At 43.8% G+C, this 19,910-nt stretch overlaps 1 protein-coding gene across 4 annotated transcripts in view; it reads right to left on the bottom strand.

Moving 5' to 3' along the window:
• Window positions 1-19,910, bottom strand: part of BCAS1 (brain enriched myelin associated protein 1) — a 505,437-nt gene that overhangs the window by 51,971 nt on the left and 433,556 nt on the right. For all 4 annotated transcript variants that reach the window (XM_086932444.1, XM_086932445.1, XM_086932442.1 and 1 more), the window contains one exon: window positions 12,309-12,479. In XM_086932444.1, the coding sequence (XP_086788570.1) occupies window positions 12,309-12,479 (171 nt within the window). The remainder of the gene's footprint in view (window positions 1-12,308; window positions 12,480-19,910) is intronic.

Here is a 19,910-nt window from a genome sequence, read left to right as displayed (position 1 = left end):
TGTTTGACATTTTTTTGCAGTCGCAGACAGGAAATCAGCCCGTTTGCAATGGAGAAACAGGGTAGTGATTTGTACAAACGCTATTTTGCAAGTCAGTGGCTCGCAAAATCGTGTTTGTGGGTCACTATTAGGTACAGGTGTGCCAAGGGCGTCCCTTCCTAATAGCATGTCATAATGGTATGTACCATTGTTGTGCAATGAATTTGTGGTTGCGTAACACTCACAGTTTGCCACGTACTTCGAGTAGGTGGTAAGCCACCTGCAAACAGGAAGAGGACCCAGGGGACCCCTTTCCCTTTGAGAATGGATGCAAATATATTTTTTAAGAGCAGGCAGTGGTCCCTTGGACCACTGCTTGCTCTTAAAAAATTTAACAGAAAAGTTTCATTTTTCTTTTTTAGTTGCATTCCTTTTTTGTTTGAGGAAAACGGGTTGCATTAAAAAAAAACTGCTTTATTGAAAAAGCAGTAGAAAACACCAAAGGGCCTTGACTCAACTCAGTAAGGCTGAGTCCATATAACATCAACACAGAACAATTGCCAGTATTGAGCAACAATTGTAGAAAGTAATTCTCACAAGCCTTGTGAGAATGACTTTCTACGATTGTTGCTCAGTATTGGCAATTGTTCTGTTTTGATGTTATTGAAAAAGCAGTCACAGACATGGTAGTCTGCTGACCCGAGCAGGCCACCATCCCTGTGAGTGCTGGCTATTCCCAATGGGTCACTAATTGCAACCTGCCTCATGAGTCATGAATATTGATGAGGCAGGTCATTTGCGACCACATTAGGAATCACAACCAGTGTCTTAGACACTGCTGTACATCCCATTTTATGAGACGCAAATTGCGAGTCGCAAAACGTCACAGTTTGTGACTCGCAAAATAGAATGATCGTACATCTGGCCCGAAATGTGTTAATGTTTATGCAACCCAACTCCTTTAACTCAAGATAACATTTCCCTGATTCCGTGAATGAGAAACATTTCAAAATATTAGGTAATTTCACATGATCATTTATATCTCAAACATGAAAACAGATATATTTGCAAATCCTACTCCTTTGAACAACTTTGGTCAGGCAAAAAATATCCTTTTATTTTCCGTGTCCACAACAAGACAAAGGAATTAAAAATGTTCAAAGAACATCCTGGCATAATTATGCAACATTGAGTTTGAGTGCTGTAGTTTTTTATTAACCCCTTCGCTGCGGCGGCAACTCCGCCGCAGCGCTAGGGGGGGGCCGAGCGGCGCTCGCATGCTCGTGACGGAGCCGCTCCGTCACGAGCCGCGGTTGCGCTGTGCTCATGACGGAGCGGTTCCGTCATGGCCCTGCCCGCTCAATAGAACGCGCTGCGCAGGCGCGAAATCAGCGCCTTGCAGGCTCGGCGGCAGGGCCATGACGGAACCGCTCCGTCATGAGCACAGCGCAACCGCGGCTCATGACGGAGCGGCTCCGTCATGAGCATGCATGGGGTTAAATACGAGACAGAAGCCCTATGATAGATCTGTTGATGAGCTGCAGGTTCAAATCCTGTCACGTTTTGTAGGAAAGTGAGTATTATGTGGTGTGGGGATTAGGCCTCACCATGTAATACTGTCACTATAACCCAAAGATTGTCCTTGGATTCACACTAATAAATCCTTAGCTCAGTCCTGGTTGTGTGGCAAAGAGCAATCAGACTTCACTAGAGGAACGTGTTAAGCATTTCAAAGTACCAACATGGATAAGTCATTTACACAACTCGAGAGAAATCCAACATCAATTTATGAAAATAGAATGCATTTTTATTTTATTTTAGAGACCAAAATTAGCAGAATAGTAGATTTTGGAAGCAATATAAAATCAGTGCAAAATAATACAGTGAAAACTTAATTTTGCAGTCATTGGGAAAAACCACTAGTGACAATGGGTCACTTGCAGGTCAAATTACATTGTACCCTTGCAGGGTAAAGGTGATGCGGGTCCCAGTACCAAGCCAGGACAGTCAGTTCAATTTTACCTGGCACGAGGAGCCCAGGTCCAGAGTTGTCCTGGCTGTCCCTGGTTCTGGGCAGGAGCCACGGAAGAGCTGCTTTTACCGCTGAAACGATACTGCTGGAGAACAGGGTATAAAATGGTGACAACCACGTCACTGATGATGCTGGGTGGACGTTTTACGGAGTGTCCTCTCTGTGCAGCCTTGAGTGAAGGGCAACCATCAAACCTTAGTAGCGGTAACCTCAGCAGGGAGCTTATTTGACGTCAGGGAAACATGGTAGCAGCCTGAAACTTCGTGGATGGCAGGACAGCAGTTTCCACAATGCCCTGATCCATCTGCTTTTGGGCAATTCCTCAGAGGGCCTGATGGCTAGTAAATCAATCAACCAATCAACAACATTTGTAGAGCGTGCTACATACCTGTGAGGGTCTCAAGGCGCTGGAAGGGGGTGGCCGCTACTGATCGAACAGCCATGTCTTGTGTAGCCTCTTGAAGGTTAGCAGGTCTTGGGTCTGTCGTAGGTTCAGTGGGAAGGTGTTCCAGGTCTTGGCGGCAAGGTGGGATAAGGACCTCCCGCCAGTGGTTGTTCTTTGGATGCGCGGGACGGTGGCGAGTGCAAGGTCGGCAGAGCAGAGCTGGAGGTTGGGGTGTAGAAGGAAAGTCGTTTGTTGAGGTAAGCTAGGCCGGTCTTGTGGAGTGCCTTGTGTGCGTGGATGAGGAGCTTGAAGGATATCCTCTTGTTGACGGGAAGTCAGTGCAGGTTTCTCAAGTGGGGGGTGATGTGGCTGTGGCGTGGTACGTCTAGTGATTCTTTGGATTTGTAGTGTTGATTTAGCTGCAGTTTGCAGGGAACTAGTTCCACTAGTCCAAGAGTATGAAGTTCCTTCTGGCTCTCACAGTAGTCCCTCTGTCTGGGGGAACCTACCTTTAGCCTATTTTATTTTTTTATTTTCTTTGGAATTTTTATTGCGCATACAAATACCCGAAGGTGTCTCGGCGCATATATGGGCTAGCAGGACCAAAACAGCAGAAATTCACTGATTAAACAGCCATGTCTCGTCCATGCAGTTGCAACAGGTGCAGATTATCAGTCGTTTGCTTTATGCAAAGTCCTGTTGTCGCAGACACAAGTTCCTTCTTCATCCTCTTTGATGTAAGTTGGATCAGAACTGAGGTTCTGGTTTCAGGGTTGTCCCTTAAATCCCAGATTTAGGGGCATTAGGGTGTGGAATCATGTAGCCAGTGGGCTGCTAGTCCCTACAACTCATCTGCCCCTGATGAGATCACATCCAGTGGTGGGGGCACCTTTTCTACCCACAACTCTGTGTTCTGCCACTCCTGAAGGTGGCAGAAATCAAATTTTAGCAGACAGACCAGGGTGCTCACCCTGGAGGTGTGGCTAGACTTTTGGGGGTGATCTTGCCTGTCTGGGTGCAAATGCGCCTGGGCCAGGGGGAGGCTGTTTCCTCCTCTGGGAGTCAGCCTTAATGCATATCAGAGGTGGTGCAGCCTTTGAAGCTTCCTGCTAGCAGCAGCCGGTGCAGGTAAGCGCAGTGGGGCAGGGTGGAGGCAAGTCGGGAGGTGGATGTGGAGGGAGTCGACACACAACAGAATAGGGAAAAATAAATAAATAAATGCTATTCCGTCATCTGTTAACTTTACGACCCGGCCTCACCACGCTTACCTGCACCGGCCGCTGCTGCTCACTGCCTTGATGTGCCACTTCGCTAGCCTGCTTGGGAAGAGGGAGGCGTGACCTGCTTCCTGCCCGAGACTTTGTTCCTGACTCCTGTGATCACACTTCCTGGTAGTAGGTCAGAATCCTGACTTGGCAGTAGCAAGAACGGGCTGTCGGTCAGACCACAGGGAAGACTGGGGCAGCCATGTGGGCAAACTCTAAGGTGCCACCTGGGTGCCTGCCACATCGCTCCTGGCACAAGATGCATATCCGGGGTGAGAAGGCATGTTGTTTGATAAAAAACATCACATAGTTAGGTGGTACAATAATGAAGCTGCCAATCTCTGGTTTGCCTGCAGTTCATATAATCCTGTGCACGGTCTATCACTTATAGTGTATTTTAATGGTAAAGGGCACTATATGAACAGATAAGCTTGCACTTACATGTCCACACCTTTAATATAATGCACCCTACCTCCTGGGCTGCAGCAGTTTGTTTTGGTCACTCAGGGTGGCACAATCAGTACTCCAAGCCCTGGGGAACTTACCACCCATGCCCTGGGTACCACTGGTATCATATTCTAGGGTCTTATAAGGGGGTAAATTCAGTGCCAACTGGAGATATGAGTTTGCAGATAGCAGTTTTAGGGACGGAGCACAAATACTGAGGGTTAGTCGGCAGGCTTCAGTGCACGGACAGTCGAAAACCAACATCTAGTAGTCCAACTAGGGGCGAAAAGTGGTAGGCAACTGCAACAAAGCCAGTTTCTTTACATCGTTGATTCAGCCTTCCACACTCCTGGGGTCAGTAAAAAGAGAATTAATTTTGATTGGGCTATAATAATAGTGCATACAAATGTTCTATAAAATGATTTGGGGAAAAACACTATTAAAATCACGAACTATTATGTTTTAATTTGTATTAGTAGTGCACAGAATTTTTCAAATCATTTGTATTCTACTAATTGAGCTCCCGCAAAAGTCTTCCCAAATCCATCACAATGCTGGCACATTCTGTTTAGATAAGGATTCTATGAATAATGCAAGTCGACAGGCCTGATGTATTGAAAAGAATCTGGTGAAGTGGCTGAGAATTTCTATGAGCTGATATACATCTTGTTCTTGCTGTGGAATGTAATATGAATAGTACAAGGCTGTAAAACATTAACCAACCTAATCATAGAAGAATTCGTGCCAAGCACATTCATGGCCAAGCGAATGCAGTGATACAATTTCAGAGCAGGTGGTAAAAAATGTCTAAGTCCATATTTCCTGTTAATAAGGGCTACACCTTTATCCTTGGGTGAACCCTTGGAGATCTACCAATAAAGTTAACAAATGATTTGGCGAAGTGGGAGAACCTATATAACAATTAATTTGTGATACTATTCTGACAATATTGTAGCATTTTGAGTCATATCATCAACAGTTCAGTGCAGATCACAAACACAGAAGGATTCATGCCTTGTTTCTCCTGAAATTGCATTGTTAACAGTGTATAACTTAACAAATAAATTATCACAGGTAATGCATGAGCCGTAGATAGCAGAGCTCATGAACATGAAGAAGCAGCCAATGATCACTGCTTCTGATATATACTGAGTGACGCTAAAAAAACATAGGCATCGAGTACGATTGACTCATTCACTACCAGCACCTTGTAAAAGCCATGTTCATGCAGTTTTTGAAATTACCGGATATGATAAAATCCCACAGCTGGGATTGGCATGTGCCAAAGTCTAAATAACCCACTAACACTGAGAATTTTTCAAGTTGGGTTTTTAGCCTTTAAACAATTCAATGTCTTACAACTAAATGCACATACTGTTCAACAAAAAAAAAGTAAAATATGGTGTCAGTTATGTATGCGGGTCTGCCAATCCCAGAATGAGCTGTTTCCATTCAGCACACAATTGCAAAGGACAGGTCTAACAAAGATAGCCTGACTTCAACCGTCTGTACCTGGAGGGCCAGAGAAGCACTCGAGAGAGGCACATTACTTCTTGCCCTCAGGTTGTCTCGGAGTTCTGTCATTTTAGATGCTTTAATAAAAGACATGAGCCATTCCTATGTATTTATAATGAGAGACATGAGATATTCCTATGTATTTATAACATTTAGTGAAAGTACCATGTGAAATATGTATTCATTCATTTCTCAATGTGGTATTCTCTGTCTTATAATTTTGAAGAATTATTTGGCCTGGAAGTTCACTGCTGCTTTGTTTTACATAAAAATGAATAGAATACCTGCTCATAAGCTCACATCGGTGTTACAAGCACATAAAATAAGTCCACAGTTCAACTTAAAAATACATCTACATAGCTTACATCAAAATTAGTTTTACATTATGACCACATATCAATCAATCACTCGAGATTTGTAAAGTGCAGCTAATCACCTATAGGGTATCCATGTGCTTGCAGGTCCTGGGGGCTCATTTGCACAGCCAAATCTTGAGGGTCCTTCTGAATTCCGAATTGAAGTGATGGTACTGGGGGGGAGGGTGAAGGTTGTTCCGGGTCTTTGCTGTGATGTGGGAGAAGGAGCGACCTCCAATTCTGCTTCGGTAGATACAGGAAATGTGGGAAACTGAAAGGCAGAGAGTACTCTTTTCGACGGTTGGTGGACGTTCAGGTGGTGGTTAAAGTAGGCGGGTCCTTGGTTGTGTAGAGATTGGTGTGTGTGGGTCATCAGCTTGAACTGGCATCTCTTCTGTACAGGGAGCACGTGTATTGCCTGAGGAGGGGTGTGATGTGGGTTCATTGGGCAAGTTCGAGGACGAGTCTAGCTGCGACGTTCTGTAAGTTTGAAGTTTCTGTAGGAGGTGTGTCGCAATTTCTACATAGAGATAGTTGCCGCAGTCCAGTCAGCTGGTGATGTGTCTTGTGTGCGGGGGTAGCCACTTGAAGATCTTATGTAGCAGGTGCAGAGTAAGGAAGCCAGCGGAGGAGACAGAGTTGATCTGTGATTTCATGGTGAGCTTCTTGCTGTTGATGACTCCAAGGTTCCTGGCATAATCGGAGCGATTGAGTGAAGGTCCCATTCCATGTGTTGCTGTTATTGCCGAACATCAATACTTTCATTTTGTCCGTGTTCAGCTGCAAACAGTTGATCTTCATTCCGTTGGCTGTGGAAGTTGGTCCTGGTGGTGGTAAGTTCGTCGGAGAGTGAGAGGATGAGTTGGCTGTTGTCTGCTTAGGAAATTATGTTGAGACCATGGGATCTGATGTTGTGCCCTGGGGGGACACCACACACGATATTCTTGGATTGGGAGGGTAAAGGTGGGAGGTGCAGCCTTTGGGTTCTACCGGTAAGGAAGGAGGTGATTCATCTGAACGTGTCCCCTTTGATGCCAATGTGATGGAGTCTTTTGATGAGCGTGTGGTGGGATACAGTGTCGAAGGCTGCTGAGAAGTCAAGGAGTATCAGAGCTGCTGTTTCTCCTCAGTTGAGGAGGGTTTGGATGTCATTGGTGGCTGCGATCAGAGCAGTCTCTGTGCTGTGATTGCTGCGGAAGCTGGTTCGGAAGGAGGTGGAGTGGATGAATTTTATGGTGGCGGTGATGTCGTGTGTGGACAGGATGTTCCAAGTGGTCAGTTGTGGATTGTGTTGGTTGCGGTGGTAGCGTATCTGTCGTAAAAGTCCATAGGTGTAGGTTGGTGTTCAAAGTTTCTGTATTTAGTTGCAATCTTGTGATGGAAGAAGTCTGCATGGTTGTCGCACAGCTCTTGAGAGGGTGTGAAGTTCTTTTCTCTCGCTGCAGGGTTAGAGAATTTCTTAAGAATGTTGATTAGTTTCCTGCTGTTGTAGCAACTGGTTTTGAGGCATGCAGTTAGGTCTGTTTTCTTTGTTGCCCTCAGTAGGTGGTGGTAGAAGTTGAAGGAGGTCTTGAAGGCTGCCCTGTTGGAGGTGTCCTAGCTGGTGCACTATCTGGTCTTCGCCTTTTTACCGTTTCATTTCACTGTTCTGAGTTCTTTTTGGAGGGTTTTCCCTGGTTGTTCTTTGGGGGAATGTTGCTGGAACAGTTGGTGATCCAGGCATTGAAGTTCTTATTTCCTTGTTTGAGGTTGGTAGCAGTAGCAAGGTTGGAGGTATTGGGGACGCCAGTCCAGCGGGTTATTGAAATTTTGTCCACCTTCGATGGGGGTGCTGTCCATAGTGGGGGTGGCCGTGTGGGGACTGGTGATGCTGAAGTGGACAATGGAGTGGCCGATTCATGTGAGTTCTGTGATGTGACTGTTTTTGATGCAGTTGCTGGAGGTGAAGATGGTGTCCAGTGTGGGTCCTAGGTTGTGCATTAGGTAGTGGATGATCAGGGTCACTCTGAGGTTATTCATACTGTCCAGGAGCTGTGTCGTGTTGTTGTCATTGGGGTCATTGATGTGAAAATTTAAGTCGCCCAGGAAGATGTAGCCTTGGAGTCTAAGACTAGGGGTGCAAAGAAGTCCACAATGGTGTAGCAGATGTTGCAGCATGGGCCTGGAGGTCAGTATGTATGGGTGTGTCTGATGATTGTCTTGCCGTCACTATGGAGCTTGAAGTCGAGGTATTCCATGAGGGTGGTGGTGTTTTGGGTGGTGATGGTGCAATGCATGGTTCTATATGGATGATGGTTATTTCTCCTCCTGACTTGTTGGTGCAATCCTGGTGAGTGATTTTATATCAGTGGGGGATTGCAATGGCAATGTCTGGTGCAGTTATGAGCTGAGCAAGGCCTTGGTGAGGAAGAAAATGTCAGATGTGAGGGTGGCGAGGAGATCCCATAGTTTGGTGGAATGCTTGCACGTGGAGTGTGTGTTAAGGAGTAGGCAGTAAAGTCAATGTATCACTTTTGGTGTGTTGTGGCAAGGGGTTAGCTTGATGCTTTGAGGCATAATTGTGGTTGTGCAGGTGCAAGAGATGGTGCAACTGGTGCAAAAGAACAGTCCTACCGTAGAATGCAGTGCGGTGGTGCAGGAGCATTTGCTCGGTTGTATAGTTTTTAGGGCGCTGAGGACGGTGGCTTTGTATCTGTGGGTGGGCTGGGGACCAGGGTTAATCAATCAATCAATCAATCAATCAATCATATAATTTGTAAAGAACACTACTTTCCCGTGGGGGTCTCAAGGCGCCCGGGGGTGGGGGGTGCTGCTACTTCTCGAAGAGCCAGGTCTTGAAGAGTCTTCTGAAGGTCAGTAGGTATTGGTCTGCCATAGGTGGGTGGGGAGGGTTTCCAGGTCTTGGCGGCAAGGTGGGAGAAAGATCTGCCGCCGGAAGTAGCTCTTTGGATGCGGGGGACTGTGGTGAGGGCAAGGCCGGCGGAGCGGAGCTGGCAGGTGGGGGTATAGAAGCTGAGTCGTCTGTTGAGGTACGCTGGCCCGGTGTTGTGGAGTGCTTTGTGTGCATGGGTGAGGTGCTTGAAGGTTATCCTCTTATTGATAGGGAGCCAGTGCAGGTCTCTCAGGTGGGGTGTGATGTCGCTGCAGCGGGGGATGTTGAGGATCAGACGTGCAGAGGCGTTCTGGATACGTTGCAGCGTATCAGGAGTTTAGCCGAAGCTCCTGTGTAGAGTGCGTTTCCGTAGGCCAACCTGCTACTGACGAGAGCCTGGGTGACAGTTCTTCTCGTATTGGTGGGGATCCACTTGTAGATCCTGCAGAGCATACAGAGGGTGTGGAAGCAGGAGGAGGAGACGTATTTACCTGCTTAGTCATGGAGAAATCGAGTTGAGGATGACACCTAGGTTGCGTGCGTGGTCGGTGGGTGTTGGGGCTGTTCCCAGTGCGGCCGGCCACCAGGAGTCGTCCCAGGCTGAAGGGGTGGATCTGAGGATGAGGACCTCCGTCTCGTCCGAGTTCAGATTCAGTCGGCAGTTCCTCATCCATTCGGCGACGGCCTTCATTCCTTCGTGGAGGTTGGTTTTGGCGTTGTGGGGGTCTTTGGTGAGGGAGAGGATCAGCTGGGTGTCATCGGCCTAGGAAATGATGTTGAGGTCGTGCTGACGGGTGGCGAGGGCGAGGGGTGCCATGTAAATGTTGAACAGCATCGGGCTGAGCCCTGGTGTATGCCGCAGATGATCTCGGTGGCATCGGAGCGAAAGGGGGGGGTAGGTGGACACTCTGGGTTCTGCTGGAGAGGAGGGATGTGGTCCAGTCCAGGGCTTTCTCTTAGATCCTGGCATCGTGGAGGCGTGATAGTAGTGTGCGGTGTCAGACTGTGTCAAAGGCAGCTGACAGGTCCAGGAGGATGAGGGCCGCTGTATCTCTATTGTCTACCAGGGTCCTTATGTCATCGGTGGCTGCAATGAGGGCGGTTTTGGTGCTTGAGGTGCTGCGGAACCAAGACTGTGACGGGTCCAGGATGCTGTTCTCCTCGAGGTAGCGGGTCAGTTATTTGTTGACTGTTTTCTCGATGACCTCAGGGAGATGGGCCGAAAGTTCTTGAGGTCCGTGGGGTCTGCCTTGGGTTTCTTGAGTAAGGGAGGAGGGATGGATGCTGGGAGATGCCACAAAACTATTTGTGCACCTAAGTTTGAAATTGATGAGACATAAATGTACACTTGCAAATGTAATAAATGTATGCAGTTTGATGTCTTAATAACAGAATAATAAGTTGGATTACATCTACTCACAAATTTGAGAAGTGGAAATTCCAGAATATATGTAAAATCTGTGCCTTCCCACAGTTTCACATATTTTTGGATATACACCAACATTTAAATTGTCCACAGCTAACTAGGATCAGGCCAAACGTTTGCTTCTGTCAAAGGTAGGGCTAAATGCACATATTGGGTGGAAAAACCATGAACACCACAAACTTGGGGGTGATACACTTGCATGTGTATCGCCCACCGAGCCTTCTGGAAAACAGGTGCCACTATCAATCACCCCCTGATCACCCCCTACCACCCTGACAGACAGCTCAGATCATCCTCCTCCTACCTTATTACACTACCCTGGATCAAGAGAGACAGATGTGGGGGATGTTCATTCTCCTACAACTCAGCCAAACACTGGAATTCCCTCCCCCTCCCCCTGCGATCTGAACCTAACCTACGACTTTCCGCAAAAAGCTAAAAACCCTGCTATTTACCAACTCTGACTAGGCCCCTACCTCTCATCCACACGCGTCTGTCTACAGCGCTAGGACGCCTTAGGGTAGCTATCGCGCTATACAAATGATCTTCCCATTCCATTCCATTCTTGGGGAAGATGTTTTGTTTCCTCAGAGAAAAATATTTTTCCCAAAAATAAAAACTATTAAAAAAATCTGATGCATAAATTTTACCCATGTGTAAATCCTCAAGCTCTTACTGTCATAGCTTCCCATAAATAGTATTTTGAGAATGAAAAATATGCATCAGTATACTACAAATGTACTTGTAAACCTATGAGTGTAGATTTACACATTTTTAGAATGAATTCTACAGTCTTGGAATGCATACATTTGAAGAGTGTAGCACCAGAATATTGTAGTTTGAACTTCGTCTGAAATAAATCTTGTGTGCTAAATATAGTCAACATAAATATTTGCCGGTTAAAAATAGTAATAGAAATTCCACACTCAGTAGGACGATATTTTTGTAAATGATATTTAGGACCTGGCATGTCAAACAATATTTTTAACTATGATATTATTATATTACACCCATACAAGCAATGCCATTCTAAAATACCAACATACATTTGAACAATACAAATTTAGTTGTACACACATAAGCCAGACAAGTGGCCCCAGGATGAAAAGAACTCATAGGTAAGATCATAGCTATATGTTCCCTGAATAGATGATGTGCCCTTTGACCAAGCCTCAATTTAACAGCACATGGTCTATTGTAGTTCCCCAAGCTGAACCATGTACATGTCTGCTTAAACCCTTCCGTGATCTCGTTGGCCGTTGACCGACGGGAGCACTCCCTACCTGATGCTGCAAACGACCGTTTGTCGATGCAGCCCTGAACGGCCTTTAGAACGTCCGCACCCCAGCGGAATTGCCACCGCGGTAAAGGCGTTAAGAGCGACAAGTGTTCTGTGCCTTGAGGCATTACTAAGGAAATATGGACAAAAAGATATGCCAAAATATGAGCTATGGGTTTGAGCAGTGGACTGAGCTGAATATAAACGAAGAATGGCAAAACGCATATTGTTATATTGTGTTTAGACAAGGATTCTATAAATAATGCAAGTCCATTGGACTGATAGTTTGAAATGAATCTGGGGAAATTAAGGCATAAGTCGTAAACATTCAAACATATTTGCAAAGTATTGACTAAGATTGCAATAATGACCTGCTCAGATATGATCTATGGAGGCCATTAAGTCAGCCGTGGGTCTGATAACATATGAAATTGTGATGTATGTTTGGCCACAGACAGGAAAAGGGGTGGATTTACAAAGTATTCAGCAAGAGCTTGCATAGCGCAACACAACACGAAACATAATATTGATTAGCAATATATTATAAAAAGCTTGTGAGTGCAGAACAAAATTGTTGTGCCCCAGGAGTATCCATGCAAGTGTTAGAAAATCTACCCAAAGTGCCATTACTACTTTTCACCGGTGCACAATTAATAGAAACATATCAGTTCTTGACACTGTTTTTTGGACTGTAGCTCAAAATTTACTTTTACAATGTGATGATGAGGATGACGATGATGTTCTCAGCTTACCATTTGCTTGAAAAATGTCATTAACTTGGGTTTGGGAGGCTTGCTGTCTTCTGCTTTGGATTTCTTTGCTTTGTCATCAATACTTTGGCTTTTGCTTTCATCTTTAGTGGGAGCACACGCCTGTACAGTAGATTCAACCTTTGCGGCCTCCATTTCAGGCTCGGCTGCATTCTAATTTGTTAAAAAGGAGACTTTAGATTCCAGTTTGAAGTAAGTTTCATTACACTGATACAGATATATTAAACTCAAAACAATTATTAAAATGAACGTGTATTTAAATCAGTGATAAAGCATATGCAATGTTCCACCTAAAAGTTAAGATGATGTGGATCTTAAATATGTTTTGAATTGCTGCAAATGTATATTAAATTGTATTTCACTTCTCTGCAGAGAAATGTACAAATGTACTCAAATATTCATCAGCATTTACAACAGGATCTTTTGTTTCTTATTTCACTACCCAGCACTTCATATACTATGAGCTGCTGCGTGGATTCCACACACCATTGTTGTAAACGACTTAAGTTTACATTAAGCTTTTAAACTATGACCTATATTGACTAGGCTATCAGTCAGTCAGTTTTGCAGCTTTGTTCGATCTTTTATAAACAGACCATAAAAGCACACATTTCCAGACCAATAAATATATGTATATACAGAGTTAAAATGAGTATTGAACACATTTGCAGTGATCCAAGTTAGACCATTAAAATAATTTTAAAAAACAGTTGATAATTAAAGTTGCACATTACTACTAGGATGTGACCCACCTTTTTCCTCTTCCTAAAACAGGCCTATAAAAATGAAGTGACACAAAAACTTACAAATGGGTCCAGTAAGGCCTTTAGAAAATACATGGCGACCAGGCATTGCCTACAATTATGGTGTCTCAGGATTGGAAGTATAAATGTTTTCCTTTCCTCTGAATAATTTTTACAGAATAATATGATATGTATGTCTGACTGGATGGCATAGTTGTTGCAATGGGAGGGAGCAAGATCTGTTAATATATATTTATTTGTTGGTATCCCAGGAGTAACAGAATTATATTCAGTTGGAAGCGCAATAAAATAAATCTATGCTGCGAATTATTTATACGAGATAAATAATGAAAACCTTTCCTGATATTAATGGAACCAGATCGTATGCAATGGAGGAATGATGGATACGTTTTTTTTTTCCTTCGGACATATTTTAATCTTTAGGTATATAAATCCATTATCCATTTCTTAGTAACCTCTTTACAGGAATCAGGGTCCTGAAAAACCTTTACCAGGCCGAGGGCTTTCAATTCAGTCTCCATGTAATTTAGCCACCTAATCCTTTTGTAGTGATCTAGGTTACAGCATTCCGTAATGATAGTTTGGTTCAGGTCCATCTTAGTTCTCCGCCATATTGAGAACCACAGGAGGACTGGGGCAACCCTTATTGTGTCACTCAAACAGGTAAGCCCCAATTCAAGATGTAAAATGTAGTTTGGAATTGATTGGGGTAAAGACACGGAGTCTTCCATTTGCTGTAACAAAGCAACATTAACCATCCCCCAAACACCTTCCGCATATGTTACGGCCGACTTTGTTTTAGCTAAATAAATATTTTTAGTTGCACCCAGTGGGCTTCCTCCCAGCTTTTTTGCAAATCTCTTAACAGCATTGAGGCTACTTTGCATACCATGGCCTCTTGTTTTCACTAATTTAGACCACAAGTTATCATTATCAATAAGCCCTCCAAAATATGAAAAGGAGTCAACCACCTCGATTTTCTTACCTGCCAGCTGAAAGTGGGATGTTTCTCACCTCGAGTCGCTCCGGCCACAATTATAAATGATTTGGATTCATTAACTTTTAGATCAAAGGAGGCCATAACGATGGAATAAGCTTTGATTAATTTTTGTAAGGCCAACCCCGATCTAGCCATCAGTACCGAGTCACCACCGTATGCCAGGATCGGGAGGAGGGTTTGATCGAATTTGGGCGCGTCCAGTGAGAGGGCAGACAGGGAGGACTCGACCTCGTTCGTATAGATAGAAAAAAGAAACGGGAGAGGAAACACCCCTGTCTTACTCCCTTTTCAAATTTAAAGTGACAAGTGCACTCCCCCTTCCTGCTATACCTTACACAAGCAGTGGCATTGACTATGCTATCATCATCACTGCTCTTCCGTTGAATTGGGATGTGTAGTGCTCCAAGTTTGGCAAAAATATTACAGCACAAAAGGCATAAAGAAATTTAAAAAAATGCATTTATTCATTGCTAACCTAGCTGTTGTGGAGTACTTTGGGGTGTCACTAGGACAACTAGTATTAATAAAACCTAAAAAATCAATGATGATCATGAAATTAAGAGGAGGGCCAATGACCAGGAAGCTGTAATTGTCTGGGAATAGAATAATTAAGATATTTCATTTCAGAATGTCATTATGTAGGAGCCATAGGCTGTACCTGAAAAGGCAGATCATATGTTTATGTCTGTGATTGATAAGGCTTGCTTTGGAGTGTTGTTTTGCTTGGCACTTAGAATATGTATAAGCCCTATGTCTTTACATGATAGATGTTGAAATGTCAGTTTGAATAGCATTGAAAGAGGCAACCTTACAGTTGCCACTATCTATTGAAATCCACTTTACACTGTCCCTAAAGGGTGCACTTAAATAAATAGGGATTATCTGTTAATACCAGTATCTCCGTATTTTACAAGGTATCCTATCAACAAATGTGCCCCTACAGTAATGCGTTTCGCTGAAAAATAGCTGCTACAGGATTTATATTTAATTCTATGGGGGAAAGAATATAAATGCAGCAGATAAAATCGTGTGTTGGAGGCAACACAAAGACCAAGGGCTATTGGATATCCATGAACTGTGTAGTAGGCAGTTAGGTTACTTTGTATTAGCAAAGGCACTTGAGGACGGCAGACATGAAGTATGCTCAGCAGTGGTGGTGTGCTTAGCAACCATAAGTAGATCGAATGAGGGACCTATTGAATTTTCAAAATGAGGTTAGCGTCATATTGTCCATGAAGCTTTAGGGGGGAGGCGGTCCATTTCTGTGAGTCCATCAGACTAAAGATGCTAGAGGTGAGGGGCTGAATTTCTTTCTAATGCTTAACCCTATTAGCAACTCTTACAATCATCAGAAAAAGGATGATGCTATATGTATTTATGGATATCTTGAAAACATGGATGTATAGCATCAAATCACTAGAGAAATATTGTACTCTCAGCAGCATTCATTGATTGCACACATCTAAAGAAAACATAACCATAAGATAAAAACAAATGGATTTCAGACATGTTATACACTGTAATATATATTGCATGAATTGGCTGCAGTAATAGAACAAAGGTGCTGAAGAAAGGATTCCCAGCTGGTATCTATCAGACGATTAACACAAACCTAATTTTGTTTCTTGGTTTCTGCAAGGGTTTTTGGGGTAGTAGGTGAGTGGCACTCAGGCAGGTAACAGTGCAGGGTTTAAAGGGAAACGAAGAACAAGTGCTTGACAGTGCAGCCAGGTCAGAGGAGGACCCAAACCCCTGAATAGAAAATGAGTTTAAAACTCATCCCCAGATACATATGTACAAGTCCTGGGCACAAATATAAAGTACACAGTTGATACAAAATTGAAAATATAGTTTAGTCGACACCGGTAGTTTCATGAGGGTTATTTTATGTAGGAATGTTCTTGAAAGAGAACCAACGCCAGCCAACACGTGTTTCGTCAGCAGGTCGCTACCTGTGACTCTTCAGAGCTTAAGACGGGTTGCGTGGAGTCAAAGAACTGGTGATTATTCCAACCCGATGTACGGGTGCACGGAATCGCCGCAAATGAGGGCATCTGGAATTGCTGAGTACAACGGGCAGATAAGTCCGTGTATGGGCGGAGCCTGGTAGTGCCAGGTACAGCCGTTGCTCGTCACGTTAAGAGTGAATGGAAGCTCCCATCCGTATCCGCTGTAAGCTGTAAGGGGTTCAGAGGTGCAGAAATCAGAATGGGAAAGCTGCTCAATGCCCGCCTAAAGGTTAAAACTCACCAAGCTCAGGCAAAGGAGGCTAAAGAGCTAGCCCGTCTGGCTAGTAAGGACAATGCTCCCAATCTGCTCAGATTGGATACCACACTTGAGAACTCGGAAGAGGAGGAGCTGTCCTTCGTCGCAACTTCAGAACAGACTGGGACGGTGGGCTTGGCAGACAAGAACACAGTTGCAGCATCATCAGCTGTATCTCCACAGGTTAATGCAGGTGCCAAAGGGCCCAAAAAGGCGAAAGAGATAAAAGAAGTCAAGCAATTCACATTATTTCTGAAAAAAGCAACGCTGCAATCCCCCTCTCCAGGCTCCAGCTTCAATCAAGCCACGAAATCTTCTAAGTAATCTAAGGAATCTTCAGGAGCCATAGCGCCGCAGGCTTAGTGTTAAAGACATGCTTAATTTAATCTTGGAAGAAGTCCGCGGGCTGAAGAGAACTCAGAAAGCTGAACTTGCTTCTCTTCAGCAATGATTGGGGAAAATTGAAAAGACAATGTCAAGTTTCCCAATCAAACTCCAGGAGGCAGAAGCTAGGATTTCAGCTCTAGAAGACCAGATGTCTATTGAAATGGGAGAAAACAAAGTGGCTGCCAAAAACAAGCATGCTCTTGAGAACAAATTGGAGGAGCTAGAAAATCATTCTCGGAGGTCCAATCTCCGGATAATCGGAATACCGGAAGGAATTGAGAGGTCCCAAACCCTCCACTGGGTCAACTCGTTCATCAAGCAAAGGGTTATTCCAGAGGTTGAAGGTGATCTCACCATTACCAGAGCTCATCGTGTTCATGCCCGTCTGTTTCCCATTTCTACGATGCCACGGACTATATTATTGAATTTTGCAGACTATTGTGTAAAAGAGAGAATACTGTTTAAGGCAATTGAACAGAGACAGTTTGTTGTGAACGAAAAAGTAAAATGTCGCATTTTTTCCAATATGACTGCTGTGGCGGCACGAAGGAGAAAGGAATTTGTGAAGATCCTCCATCTATTCAAAGCAAATGGGGCACAGGCTTCCATTGCCCAGCAGTCAAAATTGAGAGTCCTGGTTAAGGGCACATTTTTTATGTTCTCTGATTTGGATGAAGCCCAGGAATTGTTAAAAGAGATCTCACAGGGTTCCAGGGCCTAGAAGGTCATTGTTATAAATTGGGGGGGTTAGGTGGGTGAGTCTCTCCCACCCCCGCTCCCGGGAGGTTGAGATGTTTACTAATTTATGACCTGATTATAATTTGGGGTGTTTCACTTAGATCGCATGTTTGCCTGCATGCCTCATTAATGTTTGATAAAATTGAGAATTGCTGGGGGGGTCAGGGGTAAGATCATTCGGGTGTAATACCATGACACCCAGGTTAAAGCAGTGGTGGAATGTGGTTAGCCTGGTTGGTACGTGTTCTTCCACATTCCGGTGGGGGCTTTTCTTTTCAGGGGGGGCAGGGAGGGCAGGGTGGACTGGGGAAGGTCGAGTGGATTGGGTAAATTGCAGTAAAAAGAGTAAGAGCAAAAGGTACAGATATTACTTATTTAAAAGCTTAAGTATTATTTAGCGATTAGAAGCCTTGATGGAAACTAACAAATGTAATATCCTATCTAGTAAAGCTAATAGAATTTTAAACAAACAAAAATACGGCGCCCTTATAAAAAGGTTGATATCTTTTAATCCTCAAGTGGTGTTCCTTCAGGAGACAGACACATTTAAAGTCGATTGCTCCTAAATTATCTTTACCTAGGTTTTTATCTCATGTATTTTTTGCATCAGCGGGGTTGGCCCTGAGAGGAGTTGCCATTTATTTTTTGAGAAAATTATCCTGGGAATTTTTACAAGTTCAGAGAGAACCACAGTGGAGATGGCTATCAGTAGTGGCTAGGCTACAGGGGAACATTTAGAATTTTGTAAATTACTATGGTCCGGTTTCGAACAATACTTCAAGTCTGGCCAAAATTAATGAGTTTTTGAGGGGGCCCCGGGGCAGCTTATCGTAGGAGGGGATTTTAATTTCATACAGGATTTGTAAAAAGACACTTCAAATAAAAACAAGAAACAGCTGAAACCGAACACCAAAAGAATTATAGAAGCCCTTAAACTTGAATACCAATTAATAGACCCCTGGAACAGTAGTAAACCAGATAAAACAAATTTTACTTGCTATTCGCATCGTTTCCGGACTGCATCTCAAATTGATTTTTTTCTTACATCTAGATCTCTCCAGGTCTCCAAGACAGATAGCGGGTGTAATCCCTTCTCAGACCATGCAAAAGTTGAGCTTGAAATTGTATTTGGTGTGGGAAATAGAGAGCGGTCCAGGTGGCATCTGGACCGCACCCTGCTCCAAGATCAGGATTGAGTGGGGGGCTTCAGAAAATGGATCTCCGAATGTTTCAAGGTTAATGATAATACTGCGGAGCCTTTCTCTGTGTGGGGTGGGTTCAAAGCTGCAGCTCGTGGCCAGATCATCACCTATACAGCTTCCCAGGAAAATGGCGGAGGCATAAAATAGCTAAGTTACAAACTGCAGTTGAAAAAGAATATGCCCTTCAGCTTTAGCAGTATCCTAACCAACTTGAACAGGCGAGAGTGGCTCCGAGAGACTTTTTTGTATTGGAAGAAATTTGCAGTTCAAAAATGTACCAGCAAAAGGTGTATGAAGATAGTCAGTTGGTAGGAAAACGTTTGGCAAACTCAACAAGAAAGAGACAGGAGTCGGCAACAATAGTGAAGATACGGGATCCCCTGACTGGCCAGGAAGAGGTCAACGGTGATAAGATTCCACAGACTATTTTAGAGCATTTTCACCGTATTTATTCCCCAGAGTATTTAGTAGGGGAAGAACTGATCCAGGATTATTTTTTGAATTTAGATGTTCCTAAAATTTCAGACATCCGGATCAATCTCCATCGAATTTTATAAAACCTTTTCAAATGAATTACTGACACCTCTGAAAATACTATTTAACTATATTAAGCAGGAGGATTGGTGCCCGCAACTTTCAAAGAAGCGATAATAGTATCATTTGTCAAAAAAGACAATAATCCTGAGGATGTAAACTCTTATAGGCCCATCAGTCTTTTAAATTGGGATTATAAGATTTTAATGAAAGTATGGGCCGAACGCTTTTTATTTGCTGCCCAGAAGGTAATTCATAGTGATCAGACAGGTTTTATAGCGGGAAGATCTATGGCAGGCCTTGGACTATTTGAACACTAATTTAACCCTGGCATGTATTTTAATGGTCAATGCTGAAAAAGCATTTGACCTGGTTAATTGGACGACCCTGTTTTTCTCCCTCGGTCAATTCGGATTTCCAGCTCAGGTTATCCATATGCTACATAATATTTATCAGGGGGCCTCAGCCCAGGTATTAATGAACTCAAAACGGGCTAGATCGATAAAAATAAACAGAGGGACTAGACAGGGCTGCCCACTTTTGCCGCTGCTTTTTACCTTTTTTATAGAGAATTTAGTCATTAAAATCAGAAATAATGCTGCTATTCAACCCCCTGTTCCCCGAATGGCTAAGACAATATGGAAAGTATACTGAGGGAATTTAGAGATTTTGAACGAGTTGGGGGTTACAAAAT

This window comes from Lissotriton vulgaris, chromosome 7, assembly GCF_964263255.1.
Source record: "Lissotriton vulgaris chromosome 7, aLisVul1.2, whole genome shotgun sequence".
NCBI lineage: Eukaryota > Metazoa > Chordata > Amphibia > Caudata > Salamandridae > Lissotriton > Lissotriton vulgaris.
Note: the sequence above shows the minus strand (reverse complement) of the source record. Positions and strands in the feature narration are given on the sequence as shown.